General features: G+C 36.6%; 1 protein-coding gene across 8 annotated transcripts in view; it reads left to right on the forward strand.

Moving 5' to 3' along the window:
* Positions 1–12215, forward strand: part of CSPP1 (centrosome and spindle pole associated protein 1) — a 61853-nt gene that overhangs the window by 22710 nt on the left and 26928 nt on the right. For all 8 annotated transcript variants that reach the window (XM_030966415.1, XM_030966433.1, XM_030966437.1 and 5 more), the window contains 8 exons: positions 512–613; positions 1275–1357; positions 3900–3993; positions 4955–5012; positions 8610–8800; positions 9514–9632; positions 10609–10687; positions 11020–11140. In XM_030966415.1, the coding sequence (XP_030822275.1) occupies positions 512–613; positions 1275–1357; positions 3900–3993; positions 4955–5012; positions 8610–8800; positions 9514–9632; positions 10609–10687; positions 11020–11140 (847 nt within the window). The remainder of the gene's footprint in view (positions 1–511; positions 614–1274; positions 1358–3899; positions 3994–4954; positions 5013–8609; positions 8801–9513; positions 9633–10608; positions 10688–11019; positions 11141–12215) is intronic.

The raw sequence follows: 12215 nt of genomic DNA on the forward strand, positions 1-12215 counted from the left end.
TTTTTGTATTCATGATGTTGCCAGTCTTTTGCCTTGAACAAAAGTCACCTCACCCTTTTAAAGTCTATCAGATGTGTAGTGAAGTGTAGATTGTCATTGAAGCAGCTTTTCATATCTGAATTGGCTGTTTCATATCTGACTTGGCCAATAGCTGTGTGCCAAAACCTGTTGAAGACTTTGCTGGCTCCTGGAAATTAAGAGCAGCAAGATCTGTTTCAACTAATGCGGTGTGAGTGTCAAAAGCCCTTTAACTCTCAAAACTCTTAACCAGGCTCATTAGATAAGGGCTGCAGGAAAGCAGGCTTGGGAATTCACATTCCAGACAGAAAGCTGCCCTGACAGTGCTAGCAAAGGGAATTATTTCTAGAATATTTTGTGGTATTTTCAGGACTGGTTCTGCTGTCCAGTGTGCATTCAGGCAGCAAATGCAGTTGCGCAAAACTGCTGAACCTTCCATTTCAGATTGGCTGTTTCTGGGCAAGCATAGCTGAGTATTTTTTATTTCTTTAAGGCCCTATCTGAATGGAATGGTAAGAGATGTACCTGCAGATTATGAAGATGAATTAAAGGAGAGAGCACGTGTGCGGCCGTTGTCAAGAACTGGAGATTCTAGGTGTGGTATATGGTGTACTTTTCTGATAATTGCACTGCAAAATCATGGTGAGCTGAAAATGCTGACTTCAAATCCCAAAACATTGTCTGAAATGCCTGATAGTTTTTCCTGCAGCTAGAATATAGTATAACAAGACATGTTTCCTCTGAAAATGGCCATTGAAGCTTACATGCCAGTTTTCTTTTTGATTTAATAGAGCACTTATTCTCCAACAGAGGACTTTTATTGAGTCAAATGCTGTGGAATCCTGTTTTCATAGTAGTTTTAACATTTCTTTTCTTCCTCTTTTCTTGGTTTTGCACACCCTGAAATGATCTAAGTGGGTGAGGCAGAAGCAGAAAACTTGTAAAGTCCTTAGATAAACTCTTGACTGGCACCATTCAGTCTGTCAGCATGGGTGAAGTGCTGTCAGCATGGGTGAAGTGCTCAACTGAGTCAGTTTTTCTGATGTCTTCAGAAACCACAGGCAAATGGGAATTGTGAGAAGTGCCTTTTTGCCAAGCAGTTTCTTTTTTTGCTTGGGATATTTCTTTGGATTGTAGGAAAACTGTTTGTCACAAATGTGTCACATAGTGATGCAAGTGAGTGTGTCATAGCTCCCACAGACTGTGTGGGAAATTCTTGAGTTTGATCACTCCATTTTCTTTTTTTTCTTTGCCAGAAATCAGATACAGATTAGTTCTTCAACTAGTGAACAGGTGAAGTCTGCAGGTGAAAGGCGGTATGCAACAGGCCTTGTTCTTGGTATGTATAAAAACCTCACTAATAACACTGAGTTAGACTTCCTTTGCATATGTGTCTTGGTTTGAAAAGACAGGTGTCTGCTGAGGAGGGCAGGAGCCTTCCCTGAACTGGAAAATGTAAACCCCTTCCCTCCAAATTGTTATAAGTTTGAAATTAAGGGGGACTCTCAGGCAAAGATATGAGAGCAGGAATCACAGTTCTTTATTAGGGAAGAAAATAAAAATAAAATAAACAATGCATGAATACAAAACACCACTGACAGAGTCAGAATACGTACAACCTGACACCGTCTTGGTCAGGGTGTTGGTAGCAGTCCAGTTGGAATGGTGGCTGCAGTCCTCCTGCAGTGTCAGGTGTGGCTCTGTTGAAGCAGTGATCCTGTTGGAGGGTGGAGTTTTCCTCTGAAGATCCAGCGGTGATGTAGATGGGCCTGGTCTTCCTTTGGAAATCCAGTGGAAAAGGCAGCTGCTCCTCTGGGAATCCAGTGGAAAGGCTGTCCTGGTGTCCCAAAATCTCAGATTATATCCAGTTAGGAATGCTTGGCTCCTCCTTCTGGGCAGAGCTTCTCACAATGGGATGCTGTAATTTTTATCAGTCACGCAGTGACACTCAGTGGCCCATTAACAGAAGATATCTCCTGGAGGAAGGATTGGTTTGTGGAAGAGATAAATAAAACTGCCCAATTAACAGAAGATAACTGCCACACCTCTGCCAGGTGGCAAATAGAATACACACATTACCTTGCAATCTAGGGCAATATGTTATTTCTCCATGTGAATAGTTAAAAACTAGAAAAATGAGCATTTGTTTTTCCTTTTGCTAGTTGTCTCCAAGACTGGTAAATAAGTATTATTTACATAGAGAAGCTAAAGCAAAATATATTTCTTTTCCCCCTTTATGCAACTTACTAATGAATTTTTGACTTACTAATTAATTTTGAAGAGCCCAAGTTTCTTCTTAGATTTCATTAATATTTTAAGGCCTGGAGAAGTGATTAAATTATTTTTCCAAAATGAAGTATGGGAGAAATCTTAACCTCTGTATTGTTAAAGACACAGCTTTACAGTGAATTTTAATTGCAGAAATACGAGAAATGGTACTGTGAAAAATTATTCTGGTTATCTCTCCTGTAGCCAGAAAATCTAACAGGAAACACTAGTATTGAGTGTGATAGAGAGAAATACTGGTGAAGACATAGCATTCTTAGCTGAATTCAGGAAAATGTAGGGCAAGAATAAAAGAACTTTAGTAGTTCTTCGGACGGGAGCTTTTGAAGGCATGCTAGCTTTGAATTATGGCAAGATAGATTAACAGTTGTCAGAATAATTTCTGTTAATTTTTTCATTTGAATTGACCTGATCTTCAAAGCTATATGTAGCAGGTCAGTTTTTTGGAACTGTTTAAAGGCAGCATTAAACCAGCAGTGTAATAGGGGTCACTCTCTGGTCTGCCCAGTCATCTCATTTGAAGTAACTTGAGGACACAGAGGTGTGAATTTGTACTCCTAGCATCCTGGTTAGAAGAGTATTGTAAACTATGTTGTGTAAAGATTAGGTAAATTAAAACTTGAATTTTTTTAAAATGGGAAGTGATTTCAGACTCCCCCAAACTCACAAAACATAAGGTTATCTTGCACATTCTGGTCACTTTGTAGTCCCAGCACAGCAGGGATTACAAATCACAAATTTGATTTTAAAATTAAAAAATCAGTTAGTCCTGTGTCAGGTTTTGTTGCTGTTGCTTATTTGGCTTTTGGTTTAGTTTCTTTCCAGCTCCTTCTCTTTATTATTCATGTCTACTTCGTCACAAGTCCAGTCAGTTTGTGTACAGAGTATGTTGAGAGTCTTTGTGTCTGATAGTCATACAATACAGAAAGTGCTGGCGATGTTTTTTGACGTTTGTTTTTAAAATAATAGAAGACCTCTGCACTTATTGTGGGGGAACCACCACAAACGAAAAGTTTTTTGTGTTCTTTAAAATCTATGTGAGCTGTTATCACCGTTTCTTTTTACATACACACATCTGTTGGTACTTTGCTATTTCTTAGTAGTCATGGAAACCATCCTAAAAGTGGAGCCATTTGCTTTCCTCCCCATGGGTTTGACTCCCTTCAGTTTTGATGTTCAGTTTTATGCAGAGCAGTGCCTCATAATTTTGGAGTGCTGTAGTGTATCTTCCTTAGGTGAACGTTAGCTAAAAAAATATTAAAATTTAAGTTACTTTTTTAGTTGCTGTTGTACTAAATAGCTTTGAAATTTATAGCTTCCTTTTCCTATAAATTAGGAAAATTTATATTTTCCTACCAAAGCCAGGTAAATTATAATGAAAATAGTAATGAAAATTTTAGTAGTTTTGATCACCATACTCCAAACAAATTGTCTATTAAAGCTAGATATCTTTTTTGTTTTAGTCAGTAGAGCTACAGTGTTTGTATAGTCTGCTGTGTTTCAGTTTCTAAATTGACTGAAAGGCGATGTTTTTGTCCAGCACCTTTAGTGTACTTTGTGGAACATTTACACAAATGTGTGGTCATTTCCATTAGGTGGTCAGGACCGAGAACTTCTTCAGAGGAGAAAGGAGAAATACAGACAAGAACTGATGGAACAGATGGCTGAGCAGCAGCGTAATAAGAGACGGTAATGGAAAGTTGCTATCTTTTTAAAAGATAATGGCTGAAATTCAAAGGCATTCCATTAATTCAGTGTGGTAAGAAGCAATTTCATAACTAAGGGATTCCAGGCAGCTGAGTAATAACTGCATTTAATTAAACTCATTGTCATGAGAGCTTTAGTTTTTAATGAACATATTCACAAGCTTTCAGTGGAACAAAGAAAACCCAGATACTTTTTCATTTTTACTACTGATTTCTTAGTTTCTTAAGGTAAAGAAACTTTAACTAAAGTTATCTTTTTTTGCTGGTACAGGATTTCCTAAGTAGTTGGCAAAGTTGAAAATTATTTTGGTTTTGCCCTCCAATTTTGGAAAGCAACCTTTCATTTTTAAAGTATTTGATCATCTGGCTTATGCAGAGTAATAAAATATTAATTCTTCTTTACCTGTTAGTCACTATCTACTGAATTATAGTCTGGATACATAAAACCACACAGCAATATTAGAGAAGGGATAAGGAATTAAAAATTGGTTACTATTGACAGTCTCATTGTGACAAAAAATTATACATGCAGAACAAACCTGAGCCCAGAAATTTCAAAACAGTATTTATTGCTGAACTTTTAAATAATACATTTCAATGTGTTTAATGTTAACTTCTTGATTGTGAATAGAGACAAATTTTTTAGGAATGTCCTGAAAAGTTGTAGTAAAAAAGAATTGTGGTGGTTTCTCCTTTTATGGTAGTTGGATTTTTACTAGGTGAAATGGGTGATAGCCAGATACTTCTTGAGAGTTCTCTCTATTTACAAATATTATATAATTTCCTTCCCTGATTGCAGAAGAATTCAAGTGGAATCATTGTTTTCTGTTATCCTGTATTTTTAGAGTTCTTTTAACTACAGAGTTGTGAATTTGTGCTTTGAAAGAATTAATATAGTTGTTATTGCTTTCTGATTTGATTCTTTTTTTACAAAAACAAAACAGTGAGAAGGAACTTGAGCTCTCAGTTGCTGCTTCTGGAGTTCAAGACCCAGAAAAGCAGGTAATAAATTTGGATTTTCTTTCATCTATATAGCCTATTATTTTTTTCTCACATGCACACTGTGGTTGCTTAGTCACATACCTCTGTGGAGTTTCTATAAAATGATAAATGTTGGGCTATTGAATAGGGCATCAGTGTACAACAAAACTGAAGCTCAGGATGATGAGGCTGTGTCATGGTTTAACCCCAGCCAGCAGCCAAGCCTCACGAGGAGCTGCTTGCTCATTTCTTCACCAGTGGGATCAGGGAAAGAAAGAATAGGAAGGGTAAAAGCTGGAAAACTCAAGGGTTGAGATGAAGCCAGTTTAACAAGGAAAGCAAAAGCTGCACATACCAGCAAAACAAAGAAAGGAATGAATTCAGAGCTACCCATGGACAGGCAGGTGTTCAGCCATCACACCTCTTGGGAAGACAAACCATCCCTCCAAACATCCTCCCCTTCCTCCTTCTTCCCCCCACTTTATATACTTTATGTCCTATGGTCTGGAATATCCCTTTTGTCAATTGGGGTTGCCTGTCCCAGCTGTGTCTCCTCCCAGCCCCCCCAGCCACACCCAGGCTCCTCACCAGTGTGGCAGCAGAAAAAGCAGAAAGGCCTGGGCTCTGTGTAAGCCCTACTCAGCAATAAAAAAAACCACCTCTATATTATCAACCCTGTGTTCAGCACAAATACAAAACACAGCCCCACACCCCCCACCCCCTTCACTGTGAAAAAATTAACTCTTCCCCAACCAAAAGTAGCACAGGCTGTAAGTCATTAAACATACTTTCAGAGTCAGAGGAAAATATTTTCATGGAAATTATGGAGCATTTTCTTTTGCTGTGTCCAAATAGAAATTTGTACCAACAGTGGGTATCATGGAAAGAATTACTTAGTGTCCAGTGGTAGCCTCTGAAATGCACACAGTAGTAACCTTTCTTGGGGAATGCAAAGTATGCTGCAGAAAGCTTTCTCTATATTAAAAAAAAAGGTTGTTTTGCAGATGAGTTGATCTCATTCCAACAGTTTTTAATTTAAAATTTGTAATTTTTTAAGTGATCCAATATACTGTTTAGGATTACAAGCATTTTTATAGGATTTTGTAAAAAGCAAGTTGTTTGGTATTGTGTTGTTTGTAAGACTTAATGCAGAGTTTCTACTGTCTCCACTTCCTTAGTAAGGTGATGATTACATGAAGAATTTTGATTAGCATGCATCCAGGAGTAAGTTGTCAACATTAGGAGACTGATAGTCTTGCAGAGTCTGACAGAATTTGTGTGATTTGCATGTACTTGCTGTGTGCCCAAAGTCATTGCAGGTTGGGTATGGTGGAGATGTGCTGTTTAGGATGTAGGGTGGTAACTTTCAAGCGAGAATAGACTGGTTATTAAGTTAACTGGTTACTGGTTTAAATTATCACCAGTGCTCTTTTTGGGAATGCTTTGACACAGATTGAAACTTGTGCCATTTTTGGAGAAATTGCTAGAAAATGAAGGTGGGTGAATAGCTAGCTGTAAGATGCTATAACTCAGATCCTTGTGGGTCCCTTCCAACTCTGAATATTCTGTGAAACCATTTCTTTCTTTCTGTGACACTTGGGAGACAGAGAATGCACAGAGACAAGCAATGAAGCTGAATCAAAATTTTTACTCCTAAATGGGGAAGAAAAACACGTCTGGTTGCATCTTCCTGCCTTCACTGCATAAAGTGTCTGACATGCTTGTTTGGTCCCCGTTTCAAACTCATTCAGCTTGGTTATCTGGCAAAAATCTGAATATTTTTTGCTGCTTTAGTTGGTATAGAGGGGTCAGCTGGCTGATCAGGGATTCACATGGTGAAATGGAGAGGAATAGAGGGTACAGCTGGGAGGAGGCAGAACTGAGCAGAGCATGCTGGCTCTTCTGGCTCAGCAGGCTGCAAGGTCAGTGTAAACAGTTCAGTGTAATCAAAGCTGACTATGCAGAAGCATGCTGTGCTGCAGCACTCAATACACCATACACATCTCAGTCAGAGTCTGCAAAGTGCCTGTTGTAGGAACAAAATTCTATCTAGAGCAAGTACACAGCATGCATAGTAGTTTTAAAAGCACTAATTTAGCTGAAAGCCTTCAATTAAGTTGAATTGCTACATTCATTAGGCATCAGTCACTGTTAGCCTTAAATTGCCTCTCAGGGAGAGATTCTAATTAGGTGCATTTCTTGATTAATTACAGGTTGGTTAAATAGCAATGCCTGATTAAGAATCTATAAATGTAGACTGTTGTATGTGCTGCTTGTTTAAACTGAAACAATCCCCAGGATGAACTGAGTACTGAAGTCACATCTGAAATCAGCAGTAGAGCTGAAATCTGGGGGACTTTGGGAATGCTTTCATATTAAAGTTGTTAGTGAGAAAGGCTGTTTTAAAAGTTCTGCAGCTCAAGACATTGGATTTGAAAAGACAAAAAGTCTGTAGACTGCTTTATAAAATTCAGTTGCTTTAGCTACTATCTGTTATGCAATTCTGTGTTCACATCTAGAAATTTGAAGTTAAATACTATAAGCAAATATTTATGTCTAGTAGATTTTGAGAATTTGTGTCTAAACACTGTATTCCTTGATTGGTGAGTACTAACTGCCTTGTATACACTGTCTTGCAGCTAAATGATGAGGAGGTAAAGATTTAATCTTTTGTTGAAATAATTCCATATTGTAGGGTATATGGTTTTCTGGTAGATATTTAATATGTAGCTGGTTTCGGGTATTTCTCCAAATGCATGTTAGTTGAAGAACTTCAATATTAGGACCAATAAATTCAGAACAAAATCTCTTTTACTTATACAGTGTATGATTTTTTTTCCATTCTTCTAATATATTATTTAAACAAACATTAGAATAGTTATGCAGAGCAGTTGCTGTAAGGGCTTTCTGGGTGTGATAGGATAGTTCTGAAACTGACTTGCATGCCTTCACATTATTTGCTTGTTGCTTTTGACTTTTTTCTGAGGCTGACAGTTATCAATAAACATTTGCTACTTCTGTTTTAAAAAGAACTCCCTCCAAAAACTTGTAATTTTTGTGATTGAAAAAATTAATAAGATCAAAGGAATTCAAAAAGTAAAATAATGGTATTGAAGGAAATGTTTATTGGAAAAAGTCTCATTGTGTATTTGATTTTAGTTTTTACTGATTATGAGCTATTTCAATCTTGGGGTGGAAGGGAGGGATTTCAGAAACTTTTCTGTGCATAATATGAAAATACTGTTACTGTGGAAAATTGGCAGCTGTTGATAAACTGTTCTACAGACACCTCTGGAAATGTTCTTTTTTCTAGACATTAACTAGATTTATATACTTCCTGAAACCAATGATAAGGTTGCTTTTTGTAAATCTCTGATAAAATTCCTTGATTTCCATGTAATACTGGATTCCCAGTAGATCACTGGGAGAAAAAATATGCAGTTACTAGAAATTTGAATATTTGAAATTTGAATTTGAAATTTGGAAGTTGGGATCCAGTGAAGTGTTTAACCCAATGTAAATGTAGGTTCAGAATATTTCCTAGTAATAAGGCAACTGTTTTGTTTTGGTTTTTTTCCTCTCTCTTTTTCTTACTACTTCTTTTTTTTTTCCCTTCAGCCAGATAGATTGAAGCAGTTTGGCTTCACAGCAAGAGCTTTTGAAGAGAAGGTACCTCCTGAAAGGCCCAGGGTGGCTTTCCAGACTCCAATGCCAGCCCGTTCAGCCTCTCCAGTGAATGAAGACTCTCAGAGTGATAAGGACTTTCAGAGGGGTCTAGTCAGCAGTCTTGGGGAAATGCTGGCTCCCAGGTGCTTCACCATCATGTTCATTTTACATGTTAAATAAGATTGTTGTTTAGCATGTTATTACTGCTGAGGTAGAGCTCAGTAGTACTGGTGATCCTTCTCCAAGGAGCTGATGAAGATGGCAATAATATTTTGATAATTAACAGAAAACTAACTACTTTGCACTGGAATTAACTTTTAATGTCAGTTTCCTCATAGTTTATTTGAAAGCATCCATGGAGGCTGGATTATCTCTGAAGGCAGCTGGCTCATAGTGGATGTTTGTGTAGGATAAAGGTTGAACTGTAGAAATTATGTCCATGTCTGTAATACTGGGTCATGTTGTGAGAATGCTTGGGCCCATGCCCTGCAGAGTCTATGTTTTCAGAAGGCTGGTGTGGCACCAGTTTGGCTCCTATTAATTAATCAGTCTCTGAGCCACTTAAAGGAGTGCTTGTTTTGTGTTCTTTAGATCTCTGGAATAGTCTGGGTTCATGTACCACTCCCTCAGGGAAGGTTAATTCCCTGTTGAGACTTACTGCATCTTGTTCCTGGATGCCACTGAGAGGTCTTCAGCTGAACTAAATCTAGAATTTTTCCATAATGAATTCTCTTTTTCTATCCCCATCCCTGCTTCATTTTCTTTCCCTCCCTCTTCTCTCCTCCCCCCACTTCATCTGATGATATCTTTTCAGTTGCACAACAAACCAAGGAATTGTGTCCCTTTTTTCTTTAAGGCTTGCACCATTGCCACCGCCTCCACCACCAGTTTTGACAGACAACTATAAAACACCTTATGATGATGCTTATTACTTTTATGGGGCTAGGAATCCTTTGGATCCTGCTCTTGCATATTGTAAGTTGATGATTTTAGGTGGCTTGGTTGTTGGAGGTGACTGATTTTAATCTAGTTAAATGATGAACAATGTAGAACTTGTAACAGCAAAGTAACCCCATTTTTAAGATGTGTATTGAATGAAAAGGGCTTTTTTTTCAATACTGTTTTTGAATGAAGTAATTTTCTCCAGCAACAGAAAGAGCTGTGACTTCCTGAAATCTTGTTCATCACTTGAACAAGCTCAAGTCTCAGATTTTTTGCTGTTACTCCTTCCAGATAATTTTCTTTATAATTTTGATAATTAAAACATTATTTCCTAAAATCACTTAAATAATAATTACATGTTATGGTGTTGTTACAATTTCAGATATAATTATCAATATTTTAAAGATATTTATTAATACATTAAATATAAAATAATATATGAAGTGGTCTACTTTTATATTTCAGAACTCCTTTTTTGTCTGTACTTTGCTGATGATGATTTCATAATTGAAACTATTGTGATTTGTGTAGGGAGGGACTGGATTATGTGGTGTTTGTTTTTCTCTTTTTTCTTTTTTTTATTTTTTAGAGAAAAAAACAGAAATACTTTAAATTTTTTGTGCTATCTTCATAGAAAAGGTAAAATAAAAGAGAAAAAACTTAGAAAAATAACACTTTTACTAGTTGATTTGGATGACATTTGGAAAGAATGAGGATGTGTCACCATTAAGCAAGTAATTTAACTTTATTTGATGTAGCATATGTTAATGAGGTAATTTGTAAAATCTAAAGGGATTTAGTTGATTTTAAGAAATAGATTTGTACCTTGGCATTGTATTTCTTGCTTTAGAGGGCATTAAGGGTTAGCTGAGTTTGTAATAGAAGCTGAGAGTTTGTTCTATACTCACAGAGTTTGAGTAGTGATCTCTGTTATTTAGGTTATGACAAATATTTATATCTGAGCATTCAAAATTTAAAATATGGTTTGTTTTGGTTTTTTACTGTGCAGATGGTACAGGAATGATGGGAATGCAACCCACATCTAGTCTGGATCCTCCTTTAGGCCAAGCTCCAGTAGAGCAGCCTGTGTAAGTATTATCTATATTTGTATTCTTTGTATTTATTTATCTGTATTGATGTTTTTTTGTGTGTTGGTAATATTTTGCTGAGAACAGATATGCCTTTGAAAGAAAACATGTTAAAGACAGCTCTTCAACTTCTAATTGAGGATTTCTATCTAGACAATAAAAGAATAATTCAGTGAACTGCTATTTTCATATGGATTGTTTGGGATTATAAACTGCCAGGCTATGGGAAACAACAGCTCTTAAATACTTCAGGAAGGGAGTTTTAAAATTTTTTTTACCCCCGTCTGGACCCTGTGATGTTTTCCTTTTATATGTGTGATTTTTCAATTTAGAAGCAACATTGGAGAGAGGAATACAGGAGACAGACAAAGAAGCATAGGCATGTATTCTGAAGAAAAAACAAAGCCTTCCAAAGAGGCAACGTTATCTTATCAACAAGAATTACAACAGCAGGTATTGAGTGATAAAGCTTCTAACTCTTCATTCTTTTTTTTTTGACTTATGATGGTTTTAACTATAGTACTCTTCCAGAGAACTTTATGTAGCATACAAATAAAAAGCTTTTTAACTCTCCTTCCTTTCATCACTTCCTTCCTGTGACTCTGCTTTAGCTCGTTTTAGCTCTTCAGGTGGACAGTAAGCTCCTCACATTTTTTGTCAGACGCAGAGAGAATGTTAAGAATCTTAGAGCAAACAGATTAGTTCCAGGCATGTATCTTTATATAATTATTTTCATGAAGATAAGAACCTGCATCTTAAAAGGAATGGCTTGTATTGTTCTGATATTCCATTATTGCTATAATTGTTAGGAACAGTCTAATTTCTGTAAGTTCTTCATGATCATTTGGACACTAATTCAAAGGTTTGCCAAATGTTTATTTCCAGTGTGTTTGTAGGTGATGTCTCATTTCTTTTTAGCTTCTCTTTTGATAGACTAGACAATTTTTTTGTGTCTCCTGTTCCAGTAGACACCTTAGTCCTATACTCACTTTAGTGGCCTTTTGCTGCTGCACCTTGTGGGAGTTTATAGTTATGAAATGTATTTGACCATGATGAAATATGTTACTTTTGCAGAAATTTTCCTAGTACCCAGTTCAGGCACACTAAACATTTTCTTATCTTATTTTTTATGTACTTCCTTGGTAGAGGTAAATAATACTGTAAAAATACTGTAGTTCTAATTATGTTTGTGCATAAGAGATAAAGGAAAGGCTGTCAACCAAGGTTAAATAAAGGATATAATAACCATTTAGGAATAGTGTCAGGTACTGTACATATGGTTCTCTGAAGGAATTTTCTCACTATAGTCCTAAATAAGTATTACCTTGCAATATGAGAGACTGCATAATATGACATAAAGGTCTAATAACATGGCATGATACAACCTTTCATAGTTATTATGGTTGAAAGCAATCAGGATATTCTTCTTTTTGCTATAGATAAACCTGACTGATGATTTTTGTAAACAGTTGAAGGGGCTAGATGGGTCTTTGTTGACTTGTTATATCTCTTATGGAATTGGGGTTAC

The sequence above is a fragment of the Camarhynchus parvulus genome, chromosome 2, assembly GCF_901933205.1.
Source record: "Camarhynchus parvulus chromosome 2, STF_HiC, whole genome shotgun sequence".
NCBI classification, from domain to species: domain Eukaryota; kingdom Metazoa; phylum Chordata; class Aves; order Passeriformes; family Thraupidae; genus Camarhynchus; species Camarhynchus parvulus.